The 14642-nt window shown below is 38.1% G+C and overlaps 1 protein-coding gene across 3 annotated transcripts in view; it reads left to right on the forward strand.

Annotated features, from left to right (window-relative positions):
- The window catches only part of ZBTB8OS (zinc finger and BTB domain containing 8 opposite strand), a 12217-nt gene extending 2788 nt beyond the window's left edge, over window positions 1–9429 (forward strand). Inside the window, exons 2-7 of one of the 3 annotated variants that reach the window (XM_036742769.1) lie at window positions 2544–2568; window positions 2837–2958; window positions 4040–4122; window positions 5034–5086; window positions 6874–6910; window positions 8062–9429. In XM_036742769.1, coding sequence (XP_036598664.1) covers window positions 2544–2568; window positions 2837–2958; window positions 4040–4122; window positions 5034–5086; window positions 6874–6910; window positions 8062–8148 — 407 coding nt within the window. In that variant the 3' untranslated portion in view covers window positions 8149–9429. Of the gene's footprint in view, window positions 1–2543; window positions 2569–2811; window positions 2959–4039; window positions 4123–5033; window positions 5087–6873; window positions 6911–8061 lie in introns of all 3 variants that reach the window. The other 2 variants (XM_036742770.1, XM_036742771.1) reach the window with 2 other exon arrangements.
- Window positions 9430–14642: the final 5213 nt, after the last annotated feature.

Consider the following 14642-nt stretch of genomic DNA (forward strand, 5'->3'; position numbering starts at 1 on the left):
AGGAGAGAGCATAAAAGTCCAATTGTTGTTGTTCAGTTGTGTCCAACTCTTTGTGACCCATTTGGGGTTTTCTTGGCAAACATAATGGAGTGGTTTGCCATTTCTTTCTTCAGCTCATTTTACAGATGAGGAACTGGAGGCAAACAGGGTTAAGTGATTTGCCCAGGATCACACAGCTACTAAGTGTTTGAGGCCATATTTGGACTTACGAATATGAATGTCTTCCTGATTCCAAGCCCAGTGCTCTATCCACTGAGCCACTAGAAAGTCCAGTAACTATATGCAGTCTAACAGATGTGTATGGAAGAGGAGTGGGGGAAGTGTTGTCCAGTGTCTTGTCTTTTCCAACATAATTGTATATAGATGAATATCTCTGTTATTTCTTTAGCTTTAGCTGGTTCTCCATCAGCCAATCAATAAACATTCATTAAGTGTCTATGTGCTAGGCACTGTACTAAGCACTGGGGATACAAAGAAAGGCAAAAGACAGTTCCTACACTCTAGGCACTTACAATCTAATGAATCATCAAGTCCTGAAGCCTAGTGGAAAATAATGAAATGACGGCCTCTCCTTAAATGGATAATTTGGCAGGAGATCTCCAAAGTCCACCCCCCCACACCTCCAATCAGAGGGAGGCAGAGTTCCCCAGGGAAAAGGGGTACTAAGGAGGTGTGAGTTTCAGAGTTAATATCATCTTTTGGGAAGATGAGTTTCTGGAGATCTGAAGTCAGGAGAGCAGTAGAGTGGAAAATAATGAGGTGGCTGCCCTCCTTAAATGGAGAATCTAGGAGGTACTCTGGCCCTATTTTGTCTCCTGCTCTTCTCATTAGAGTGCTCCTGTTCTTGGATGGAATGATTATCCACCTTGGTCCCCATTTATTTTAGGATGCCTTAAAAATCCTAGTCCCTGCTTGAGTGCTGTTTTTGATTCAAAGTAAATTGTAGTATAGAGAACTACTATACTAATCACTCACATAAATATTACTCATTCACTATTTCATTTCATCAATAATATTTATTGACCCCTTAAAAGAAGTTGGATTTTATCATGTGAACAATAAGGAGTCATTGAATAATTTTCTTAAAATATCATTTTTCAAAAGCAATCTAGCAGTGAATTAATCGTAGGATAATTTAGAAGAACAGGGGAAATGTTGGAGGCAAGGAGATTAAGTTACTATAATAATCCAGATAGTGATTATAATTCACATTTATATAGCTAAATGCCAGCTATTATCTAATACTTTGAGATTTCTAAAAGATGAACTAATAGAGGGCCTGACTGATGACAGTGAGAATGGAAAGGAAGGAACAAATGTGAAAGATTAAAGATTTGAACCTCAAACAATTCAGTGAAATAGAGAAAGTATAATTCTAATTTTTAAAGATAAAGAAACTGAACCACAAAGGAATTAAATAACAACCAAATTTACACAGGTAGTTAAATGACAGAACTGAGACTAGAAATGAAGTCTTTTAATTCCTAATCTTGTGTTCTTTCAATCCCACTATGCTGTCTTCCCTAGTATTGTGAAAATAGTAGCAAAAATTATTCTTATTCTTTCCTCTGACTATAATCATTAAGCTGTGTTACAGATATACAAAATATTTCATTGCTATGTTAGTGTTTTGTCTTTTAGCAGAACTCTTTAGATACAATAGAAAGTATATAGCATACCATACAGTGTGTGTGGGTGTATGTATGCATGCTACAAGTACTATGTAAAATGTAGCTTTGAGTACTTTTATGAAGGTTATAAAACATATAAGATCTGGTTTCTACTCATGAGAAATTTTTCTTCCCTAGTATTCTAGCTATCTGAAAAAGCAAAATTTAGAGAAAGCTTTCCATTTGTTTTCCATGGTTGTATTGTAATTCCTTGAATGACATTGTACCTATAGGACATTTAGTAAAAATTTAATTTTCCTTGTTGGGGGAATATCAACTAGGGTACACTCTCCTGTGTGACTGTTGTTTACTGATGACAGGAAGCCACTTGGTTAGATATATTTTTCTTATTAAGAAATAGTAATTTTTTAGAAATTCTCCAGATCACTGAGAAATCAGAGTTCATGTTATTCCCTTTAGGAATTGGCAAGTTCTTTTAGTTGCAAGTTTGCCTTGTTAAATCTAATGATACCAATTTTAAATTGGACCTATAATTTCATCAGTGTATCTTTGCAGATTGGCACCTTCTCAACAATTTATAGTTTTAAACAGTTACCTGGGGAACTGAGTTTAATGACTTGCCCCAGTACCAATATGTGGCAGAGGCAGGAACTTAAACCCATCCAGGTCTCCTTGATTCTACTCTCAGTCTGTCACACTGTGCTGCCTGATATAGCTACTGAATAACATGTAACCAGATACATTTAAATCTTCAAAAATAACTATGTACAAATTGATAACAGGGTGTGAGATACATAGTATTCTATTAGTCTTCATCAGTTCAGCATTTTCATAATAATGTGCTAGGTGTAATTTTTGTATGTTATGTGAACATCAGATTTAGGCTCTCATGAGTATTTTTCCCTCCCCTAGATCTGGATCACACAGCTGATGTACAGTGAGTATTGCTGGAACTTGAAGGCCTAAAGTAACTACATAGATTCCTTTGAAAATCTACATTTAAATTGAGACTAAAAGGGAGATTCTGTCTATGGCTACTTTTGTCTTTGTTTCTCCTCCCTAATTTGGTTCCTCTGGAATGAGAAAGTGGTGGTTTCAAAGCACTCAATGGCAGTGCACTTAGTCTTTTTGTGCTTCCACTGGTTTGCTATCCTTTTGCCCTGGAGTGATTCTTTTGCAGGGGTGACTTGATCCCATCTCTGTAGGTTACATGCTTGGGGAGACACATTGGAAGAAGCTTTTGAGCAGTGTGCAATGGCCATGTTTGGTTACATGACAGACACAGGGACTGTGGAGCCGCTCCAGACAGTTGAGGTGGAAGCTGAAGGTAAAAATGCACTTTTCTTACAAAACAAAGGCATCTGAATGTGGGTTAAATGTAGCGACCAATTTTGGTTTCAGAGCCCAGGTGATAACACATTTCTTGACAGAGAGTGGGAGGCTATGGGTATAGAAGATACATGTGCTGTTAGACATGACTATTCTTTTAGTTACGCTTGGTGATTTTTGTTTCAAGAGAGGGTTCTTTGGGTTGGGGAAAGGAAAGGAATAAGTATTTATTAAGCATCTACTATGTGCCAGGTACTATGCTAAGCTCTTCATTTTGATCTTCAGAACAACCTTTTGAGGTATGTACTATTATGATTCCCATTTTACAGTTGAGGAAACTGAGGCAGACAGAAGTTAAGTACTTCCCTAGGATTCTACAGCTAGGAAGTGTGTGTGTCTGAGACCAGATTTAAACTCAGGTCTTCCTGACTCTTAGCCCAGTACTAGATATCTACTTTGCCACCAGTTGCTTTATATGCTCACTTGGGGGAGCATATTTAGAAGGACCTGTGTGGTAAAAAACTGAAAGGTTGTGTTGAAACTTTTTTTTTCCTTATACTTTTCTTCTAGGTATAAGTGCATTCTTCAAAAAGAGAATTGCTGTAAATGTGCAACGTTTTATGTTATTGAATGTGTTAGAAAGAGAAAGTTTGACAGTATAAGCAAAAAAAAAAAAAAGCTAATTAGCCAAACCTGCTCTTCCTCTCATATTACATATGCAGATAGGTAGTTCATTGCTGATTTTTATTCAAGGTTGGAGGCTCTTACAGTAGTTTTCCTATTATCCATTCAGTGACCTATCAGTCATGTACTAAGTATATGTACCGTGCTAGGGGCTGGAGTGAAAAAAAGATAATTAAGACATGGTTCTTTGCCTCATGAAATTTATTATGTATAAAAATTTGTAATCTAGCAAAGAAGATAACCCATATATCAGTATGCAGTACTCTATGATACATATACAGTAGGCAAAGTGAAAAGTATAAGCATAAGATGGGTAAAAACTTCTTTGCTAAGAAAGATCATTTTTGAATTTGAGAAACAGCAAATTTATAACCCTTTATGGTTTAACTTTGTAGGAGATGACCTGCAGTCTCTTCTCTTTCACTTTTTGGATGAGTGGCTTTATAAATTTAGTGCTGATGAATTCTTCATACCTCGGGTAAGCAATGATTTTCTCTGTTACAGAACAGAGGGGTTTTCTGTCCACTGCACAGAATCTCAGAGTTGGAGTTACCTCGGAAGCCATATCGTCCAACCTATACCTGAACAAGAGTCCCCGCTACACCCTCACAGACGTTTGTGGTCGTCCAGCCTTAGTCAGAAAGCCTCCATGGAAAGAGGAATCTGCATCTCCCAAGGCAGCCCACTTCACTTCTAGAGAGCTCTTGTTGTTAGGAAGTGCTTCTTGACATCAGGCCTAAGGCAGGCTCTGTAGTTTTCAATCATTGCTACAGATTCTGCTATCTTAATACTTCTTTACAACGCATGACATCATAGTAACCATTCAAATACTTGATGATAGCTATCAGTTCCCTGAATCTTCTCCAAGCTAAACATCCCCAATTCCTTTAACTAATCACCATGAGTCATGACCTTAAAGCCCCTTACCTCAAAACCCACCTTTGGTGGGCACTCTCTTGTTTATCAAAAACCTTCCTAAAATATGATACGTAGAACTGAATCCAGTACTCCAAGACATGTTCTGAGCAGTGCAGCAATGACTGTGACCTCCCTAATCCTGGACACTGAGCCTCTCAATGCTGCCTAAGGTTACAGTAGCTTTATGGCTGCCGTATTAAACCGTTGACTCATTTCAAGATTGCAGTCCATAGGTGATTTAAGTTAAATTAATCAAAACCATTTATGCAAATGTGTAAAAAGATGTCGATTCAGGGAAATTATACTAATTTTTTACATAATTAGTTTGCCCTAACATTTGAGTCCCTGTCACTTGAGGGAAGGTTTCTGATGACCCTGATCACTTTTTAATCTAGAAATGTTGGTATTGGGTAATGCAAACCAACCTTTTATTATTACATAGAAGTCTAGTTTTTCTTTTATTCTTCTTAGGAAGTGAAAGTACTATCTATTGACCAAAGAAACTTCAAATTACGCTCAATTGGGTAAGTAATAGGTTTTTTCAAACCTATTTTTATTTTGCTTGCTCTCTTTTGTTCTTATAACATCTTACTTCAGTATGTCTCTGACCTCTCTGTTACTTGAGGAACCATCCTTTATAATAAAGAACAGAAAAAGAAGAGGAAGAAAAAAGCAATTCAGCAAAACAAGCCAAATCTAGAATTATAAGCAGCATTCCATATCTCTTGAAAAGAAGTACATTCACATATCTCTTCTTGGAAGCCAAGCTTAGGTCAATCAACAAACATTTATTAAGCACCTACTATGTGCTAGGCAGTGGGGATACAAAGAAAGGCAATAGATAGTTCCTGCTCTCAAGGAGTTCACGTCTGAGGGGGGAGACAGTATACAAACAGGTATGTATAGACAGGCTGAAATGGAAGTGATTCAGAGAAAGAAGGCACTAGCATTAAGGGCAGTCAGGACAAGCTTCTTGTAGCAGATACGATTTTAACTGAGCCTTGAGATAAGCCAGGAAGTATACATGAAAATGTGTGGAGTGAAGAGATGGAAGGTCTCCTGAAAGAATCAGCCAGGAGGCGAGTGTCACTGAGTGGCAGAGTACATGGGGGTGAGTGAGATGTACAAAGACTGGAAAGGCAGGCGCTGGCAGGTTATAAAGCATGCTAGACACCAAATAGGATCTTATGTTTGATCTTGGCAGTGATGGGGAGCCACTGGAGATTACTGAATAGGGAGGTGATATGGGCAGGCTACTTAGGAAGATGACTGATAACTGAGTGAGCTAGAAGGACCAGATCTGTGATTTTATTAGTTTAGGGAACTCCTGGATGAGGAAACTACAGAAGCAGATCACATTTTCTCTGTAGCTGATAGTCTTAGAAAGTACTTGTGGTACTTAGAGATCAAGGGACTTGCCCTGGGTGAGCCAGCTCTTCCTAGTCCCAGGGCCAGCTCTTCATCCACAGTGCCAGGTTATCTCAGGGAACTAAGTTTAGTTGTTGGAGTTACACAGTATAGAACCTCTCTTAAAGGATGAGTCAAGAAAGTAAGTAAAGATGTCAGCATTGATAATTTGGGAAAAGTGATAAAATAGAAACTCTGTTCAGACCGTAGTTACACATTCACCAGCCTGACCCCCTGACTATGCATGTAATTGCTAGTAGGTATTTATTCCCCTTTCACTTGCAATTGAATTAAGGAGATATGTGTCTGTTAAAACAGCATTTGTCCAGTACCTTCTATATGCAGAACCCTGTACTACTCTGTTAAAGAGTGCCTATCAGCCTGGTATGATTTGACCAAGTGCCTAAAAAGCTAAAACAGTAAATCTTTCAAAGTAAAATTCTTCATGACACAATTCTTTTTTTTTTTTTCCTGTGTGCCTAGTTATTGAAATTTCAGATCACTTAGTATTTCTGGTGTTCAGTTTCCTCATCTGTAATACCTCCCAGGGCTGTTGTGAGGATTAAATGAAATAATATTTGTTAAAAGCATTTATCATAGTACTGGCACCTAGTAGGTGCTGTATAAATTCTTATTCCCTTCCCCACCCTCCACTTCTGACACGTACTAGCTGTGTGACCCTGAGCAAGTTACTCAGCCTCTCTGTGCTCATTTTTCTCATCTGCATAGCACTTATCTCATTGAGTTGTTGTGAAGTTCAAATAATTATGAAATAATTTCAGTTCAGTGATTAAGTGGTATGTGTAAAGGACTTTGCAAACCTTAAGGTGCCATAAAAGTTTTAACTAATCTGATAGAAATTCCTAAAATTGTGCAAGATTTAACTATCTTTATTTTTCTTAAGGTGGGGAGAAGAATTTTCTTTGACCAAGCATCCGCAGGTATGTGAAAATTCAGTAGCCTTAAACATTTTTTTACCCAAAGTGAGAGAGGCTTGATATAATTTTCCTTCCTAATGTTATGTCCAACATTGTGAATGAAGAATTTTACCTTATTAGCTGTCATTTACAAGTCACGTTCACAGAACACCTTAGTAGGTATATTTTCCCAGAATTTACCTGACTTGCATGGAAGTAAATGACTAATGTGTATGAAGCCTATTGTAAACGTTAAAGTCATGTAGAGGTGTCAGTTATTAGAAGTCATTTGGCTGAGCAAGCCATGGTAAGTCAGGTGACCTCAGGATCTCCAGGCAACTCTGAGTAAGTCCATCAGCTGCACAGCAGTGGCTAAGCTGCACACTGGTAGAGGGAAATCACAGGTATGGACCAAAAAGGTTATTGTTATATAATTTTTATTAGAATAATATGATTCTAACCATACGCCAAGCATTGTTTCCTGAGGCCAAGCCATTTGGTAGAGGGCACCAGCTCTTTGGTCAGATGATCTGGATTCAAATCCTGCCTCTGATGTTTCCTACCTCTATGACTAGAGCCAGATCACTCAGCACCCCCTCCAACTCTCCCAGGCCTGGGTCTTCTTGTCTGTAAAATGAGGGGGTTGGACTAGATGGTCTCAGAGGTCTCTTTTAGCTCTAGTCCTATAATCCTATGCCCTTTCTGAAGGACACACATAGGCTTGTGAAGGCCATATCTGAAAGCCCTAACAGTTGGGCACCACTCCCATCAAGCTTTGGGCTCATGATGGATGACCACTCTGTAACTTGACTGTCTCCCAAGTTCATTTAACCCTCACAAGAACCTTGGGGCGTGGGTGCTGTTATGATCCCTTTTTTTTTTTGCACATGAGGAAACTGAAGCTAGAGGAGATTAAGTAACTTGCCCCAGGGTTACACAGCTGGTATGTATCTGGATATGAACTAAAATCTTCCTGACGCCAAGTCCAGTGCTCTATCTAGTGCACCACCTGGCTTCAAAAAGGCAGCAGAAGCAGGTGAAGAGGTGAGAGGGACGGAGCAGCATGAATTTTTAGTCTTTATGCCCTGTTGTTTTCAGGGTGTATAACTGTATTTTGCTGTCCTTTCTCCATTTAAATTTTACTTTAATTTTTCTGTCTCCCATCCCTGTTTTAGGGGACTGAAGTCAAGGCAGTAACATACTCAGCGATGCAAGTCTATAATGAGGAGAAGCCAGAAGTTTTTGTGATTATTGACATTTAAAACACAACGAAAGGACTTCTAAGAAGAACTGTTGTTTCTTTTCCCTGGGGGGAAAAACACAGTGAGTGACTAAAAAAGGAGAGAAAGAAAAAGGACAGATATTGATAACTAGTCTTCTTATAAGAAGCCGAACGTTTGGGGCACAGATGTGTTCTATCAGCTTTCTATTCAAATTTGGAGAAAAAAATTCAGGTGGCAGAGTGTTTCCTCATTTATGAATTCTTGGCTAAAGTGGCAAGAAATTTAATCTTCTCTACTCCTGCAATTGCTGTAGAAGCGTACTAGCCTTATGGGCTTTTCTACATTTTCCGTTTTTGAAAATGGGTCATTGAGAAGATGGGTTTCACTCAATTTTGCTTTTTATCCAATTTGTAAGATAATATTAAATTACACATATGAAAGAGCTAAACGATGGGCTGCTGTGAGGTACTGTGCCTCTTGTAATCCGTCTGGATTCATTTTTAAAGAAATGGTTATAGTTACACTATAAAAAGAATTTTTTCCTTGAAAAATTCGCTGAAACATTTTGACTCCTTCCCCTCTTCCTTTTTTAGATTGTTTCCTTGCACGTGACTGTAAGATATGATGACTTCCTAATACTTTAATTTTAAAATGAACGTTGATACATTGTTAGAGACTGGAAGGGAAATCTATTTAGGTGTGTGTTTGTTTTAATCAGCAATGCCACCCTTCTCTGAAAAGGGTTCAGGTGACCAGGAGACCTACACTCAAATGATAGCCTTGTTGCTTTCCTTTTCAGTGAAACTGCTTCAGTCATATTTTTAAATCGACCTTACTCTGTTGCTCCTGTTGCAGAAAAGATTTTGAATGAAGTATCTCTCCTAGCGCTGAAAACTTCAGTTTGCTATTTATACACTTCTTTTTAAAAATGGCCAGTGGGTACTGCTATAACTTATTTCCATATCTGCCAAGATTTACCTGAAAGGAAGATTGTGGCCATGTAAAGAAGGATACCTTTATAGAACAGTAGCATTGTCCACCTGTGACTTAGAAGAAAGTGGGATTAATGACTGGGGCCAAGAGCCCGTTGATTGGAAAAATTGTGATCTACAAAAATGAGCATGTAGTTTTATATACATAGGCTAACCAATTCATATCAGCGTGGAGCAGTGCTTGACAAAAATGATAGTTTGTAAATCTAAAATGACTCAACAATTTTCCTGGTGTAAGCTTGTATATCTTCAAGCAAAACTGTCAAAAAGAACTTCTTAATCTTTTTGTAATCTGTCATTTTTTAAATAAAAGATTTCTGTTGCATAACCTGAGGGCATGAAGAAAGCTGAATTATTATTTTCTCTTGGGCTTTGCATTGGTCTCTGCAGATATATGCTTAACAACATTGAATGAATGATCTTTCCATCATTTCCTTTGAGTGGTATGGTCCCTCAAAGCCCTGAAAGCAGGGGAGGAGGGAGAGCACTGGATAGAAGATCTGAGTTCCAATCCCAGCCTGCCACTTCCTAATGTATCCTCAAGCGCCAGTCACTAAACCTTTCTAAAGTTAAATTTTCACTTGTAAAAAGAGGGATTGTTAAGATCTAAGGCTTCTTCCCTCTCTAACAATCAACAAGCAGTTATTAAGTACCAGGTACTTTTAGATGCTAGGGATACAAAGACAAAAAAATGAAACAATCCTTGCCCTGGAGATCACATTTTATCCGGTGACATGTAGCTCTAAAAACCTAGGGTGAATTCTGTATAATTGTGGTGGGTAGGAACTAGTAGATGGGAAGGAATCATGTAGTATGTTATGTGGCTTGAGCCAGGCTGTGAGGAACCTCAGGATTCTAAGAGGTAAAGGGTTGAGGGAGTGCATTTAGTGCAAAGGCACAGAGGGGCAAGTTGGATGTAGAGTGTGAGATGGGTAGAACAATAGAGAGTTTGTGAAGGGCGTCATGAGTGTGATCTTTGGAAATTGGTTGGGAAGGTCATTGGGTGCCAAACAGAGGAGTTTGTATTTGATCCGAGAAGCAGTAGGCTAAGGATAATAACCAGTGATTCTTTAGGTATTCTGTTGCTCAGGCCAGCTGGATGAAGGCTGTATGGCTGTACAGCATAGCACTCTTCATGTCTTTTGGGGTCATAAAAGCTGGTAATTTCAAATTCTGGTAACCTAGGGAACTTTAAAGCCCTGTCCAATCAAGGGATACCATATTCCCTATTCTGACCCTGCAATCCCCCAGCCTTATTCAATCCTGAAGTATCCCATACCCAGCTCACCTCCTACCTAAATTTTGTTCCTTTGTAAAGTCTCTGCCCATGCAGGTGGGGCTCCCATTCTGGCAAACAATAAACCCTCCACTGGTTGCTGAATTTTTGGTTTGGGTTTGGTTCTGGTTTGTTCCATCACTGACAATTTTACTCACAACTTCATTAACTTTTAGAGAAGAAAGGGATTTATAGAGAAGGTATAGCGAGAACAAATGGTATGATCTCCCCAATATAAGGTCACATTTTGCACACACGAGGAGAGGTAGCAAGGTATACATGCAGAAGACATTGTGGTCAAGGGTAAGTACAACTCCTAGTCACTGGAAATCCTTTCTCCATGGAATCCAAGGACTAGCTAGAGGCCATAGCTGGCATGTGTCCATCATTGGCCACTTCCATTCCAGTGGCCACTGCTACTGCCCCCAGTGGATTCTGCTATTCACTTCACTTGCCAATGGGACCTCTAATGTAGTCATTTGGGCTAGAACCAGACAGGAAATAAGTGCAAGAGCTTCAAGGATTAAGTCCTCATTGGCAAGCCTTCCCCAGCACCCCCATTTCACAAAGAAGCTCAGAATCAGCTAAATAAGGTGCTTCCCCTGTAGTATGTAGATTATATCCTAGAAAAAAAGGTCTTAATTCAGGCAGAGGAAACCACAAGTCTGGAACAGTGGTATGACACGGGAGTGATGGGGAGTTCAGTTATCCAGGTGCCTGTTGAAGTTCTCTGCTAAAACCAGAGCTGTTACTTTTTTTACCTGCCTTAATAATTTGATCATTCCAAAGGTGGAGAAATCAACAAGTAAAAATTGTATTCAGGAGATACGTGCTTGCTGGAGGGAAATGATGGAAATCTTGGGGGAGGGGGTTATTCCTGTATACTCTTTCCTTTCTGGTCCTTCAACTTTACACTATTTTCTATTCACAAAGCCCAAAGGGAAAACTTGTCCTATTGCTTATTGCCAAACCCTAACCATGCATTACTCCCACCATCTTCTCCACTCCTATTCACATGCTTCTGAACGTAGCTAAAAGAAATCATTAAGCTATGCTGATTGGGTCCACCACAAATGTATGTTATCTAATGTCAACTGATCCCTCACTTCAGCAAGGCAAGTTAGTTGTACATCCAGAGTCCCGCTTTCTACAAGCATACAGAAAGGCACATTGTCCCTTTATTGCTTAATGAACAAGGATGGTGTAACACACAATTTGTCCACCAAGGGGTGCTCTGCTCACGAGCTACCAGCCCAACAATTTAATCAGTGTATCAAGTACATGTAGGTGGGCTTCCCCAAAGGCTGTATTATCTTTGTTCTCCAAAGACTACTAAGCTTTCAAAGTTTTAGACTATTCTGCCCTTTCACTGACTCAATATTATTCAGTTTATGGTACTGGAGGCTGGCTCTGAATCAATATCGATGGAATATGAAAATGGATTAGCATTCTGAACTACTATGTGTAGAACTATGTGTATGGTCCCACCCCCAAACTATGTCTGGGATAGATCCTTCAATTTAACCAACTCTCTACATTTATATTACATAAGCAATGTGCACAATGGTCGCACACCCATTACTGGACCAGATCTAAAGAAAATGTTTCACTCAATCATCTTTAATCAGCCAACATTTATTAAGTGCCTACTACATGTCAAGGCAGAGACAGAAAATGAAGTATTCCTTGAGCTCAAGGACTCTATGTCTATATGTCTATATAGATTTAGATATAGAGATGTAGGAAGGGAGAAGGAGAAGGGAGAGAAAGAAGTGGAAAAGGGGGAAGAGAGAGGAGGGGAGAAAAGAGAGGAAGAGGGGGAAGAGAGAGAAGAGGAAAGGGGAAAGGGAACCATTTCCAAAGGTCATTGTTCTGATGTGTACTTCTCATAATAATTGGGAGCAATTCTTTCATATAGTTAATAGTTTGCAATTTTTCACTTGAGAACTGTTACAGCTTTTGACCACCTATCTATTGGGGAATGGCTTTTGGCCATATGCATTTCTGTTAGTTGTCTATATATCTTGGGTACGAAATCTTTCTCAGAATGTTTCATACAAAGGTTTTGTTTTCCTAGTTGACTGCTTCCTTTCTTATCTTATATGCATTAATTGTTTTTGTGCAAAAGTTTTTCAATTTCATGTTATCAAAATTATTTTGCAGCTAAGTGGTGCAGTGGATTGAGTGCTGGACTTGGAATCAGGGAGACTTATCTTTGTGAGTTCAAATCTGGCCTCAGAAATTTCCTAGCTGTGTGACCTCGAGCAAGTCACTTAACCCTATTTGCTTCAGTTCCTCGTCTGTAGGGTGAGCTGGAGAAGAAAATGGCAAACCACTCCAGTATCTTTGCCAAGAAAGCCCCAAATGGGATTATGAAGAGTCAGACATGATTGAACAACCAAAAATTATTTTTATCTTTTGTAATTGCTCTGTCACTTGTTTGGTTAAGAGTTCTTCCCCTACCTGTAAAAGAGCTGCTTCTCTTTTCATTTTTTTTTTGTGGTATGATCTTTAATATTAGATCCCGTATCTATTATGAATTTACCATGCAATATGCTTTCTAAGCCTAATTTCTGCCTTATTGCTTTCTAGTTTTCCCAGCAGTTTTTATCAAATAGGGAGGGAGTTCTTTCCTAGATAATTTGCTTTTAAGTTTATCAAACACTAGGTTATTGAGTTCCATTATTTTATTCTCCTTTTTCTAGTGTGTTCTCTTGGTCCACTTTTCTATTTTTAAAATAGTATGGTTAAATACTGCAAGTGTGATATTCCCCCTTCCTTCCTACTTTTTTTCATTATTTCCCATGATATTCCAGATCTTTTGTTCCTCAAAATGAATCATATTATTAGTTCATCCAGTTCTGCAAAGTATCTTTTTAGTTTGATTGGTGTAACATTAAATCTGTAAATTAACTTTGGTAGTATTGTCAATTACATTATAATGACATAGCCCAGCCGTCTGAAAATTCTTTCAGCTATTTAAGTTGTTCTTTATGTCTTTAAGAGGTAATCAAATGTATACAAATATTGAATGTGCTTTAGTAGATTTAGTAGGTTGATGAATTTTGTACTGATTTTCAATGAGATTCCCTATTACTTTCGCATGAATTCTGTTATTTCTGCAGAAACTCTAATAATTTTGTGAGTTTGTTTTTATCCTACTACTTTACTAGAATTATTGTTTCAATGAATTTCTTTGATAATTTGCCTGGCAAATACTAACTGTTTAAAAATGTTGATTGATTACTGATACTTTAACATTTTCTAAGTAAGCTATCATGTTATAAACTTATAGGTATAGTTTCGTCTATTTGCCTATGTATATACTGTTGATTTCTTTTTCTTATGGCTTTTGCTAGTATTTCTAGAAATACATCATACATTAGTGAAAGAGGACATCTTTGCTTTACTCTTGTACTTATTATGAAAGCTTCTAGTGATTCCTCATTGCATGTAATATTACCTTTTGGTTTTAGATACATACTTTGCATCATGTTTTTTAAAGCTTCTCTGCTTATGTTTTGTAAGATTTTTAACATATTGAATTTTGTCAAAGACTTTTTCTGCATCTGTTGACATCATCATGTTGTTTGGGATGTTTTTGTTTTTCCTATGACTAATCATATTGTTTTCCTTTCTTAATGTCCTTTTTTTATCAATAAGATTTCTTCCTTCCTTCCCTCCTTCCCTCCGTCCTTCCTTCTTTTCTTTCTTTTTCTTTCTTTCTTTCTCTTTCTTTCTTTCTTTCTTTCTTTCTTTCTTTCTTTCTTTCTTTCTTTCTTTCTTTCTTTCTTTTTCTTTCCTTCCTTCCTTCCTTCCTTCCTTCCTTCCTTCTTTCTTTCTTTCTTTCTTTCTTTTTTTCTTTCTTTCTTTCTGGCTATTTTCAGGTTTTACTGTAGCCAAATCAATTCATCCTCTTCAAATTCCAGTGGTGGTCCCCTCCACACTTAGCTAGTCTGGGCCTTAGAGTCAATAATATTTAAGCACCTACTATGCACAAAGTTCTTTGCTAGCTGTTGGGTATACAGCGATTAAAATGATAGTCACTGTCTTCAAGAAGCTTACATTCTACAAGAGGAGATACATTCTATCCATATGTTAATAAATGCAAAATAATTTGAAGAAGGAAGGTCTGTTAATAGACAAGGGGATTGGGAAGCTTTATGCTGGTGACAGGATATCAGCAAAGACATGTCCCAAAAACATGTTAGGGTTCAGTCAGAGGATGATCTGCAGAAGAAATGGTGCTATGTCAGTTGCCCTTG

The sequence above is a fragment of the Trichosurus vulpecula genome, chromosome 2 (assembly GCF_011100635.1).
Source record: "Trichosurus vulpecula isolate mTriVul1 chromosome 2, mTriVul1.pri, whole genome shotgun sequence".
Lineage (NCBI taxonomy): Eukaryota > Metazoa > Chordata > Mammalia > Diprotodontia > Phalangeridae > Trichosurus > Trichosurus vulpecula.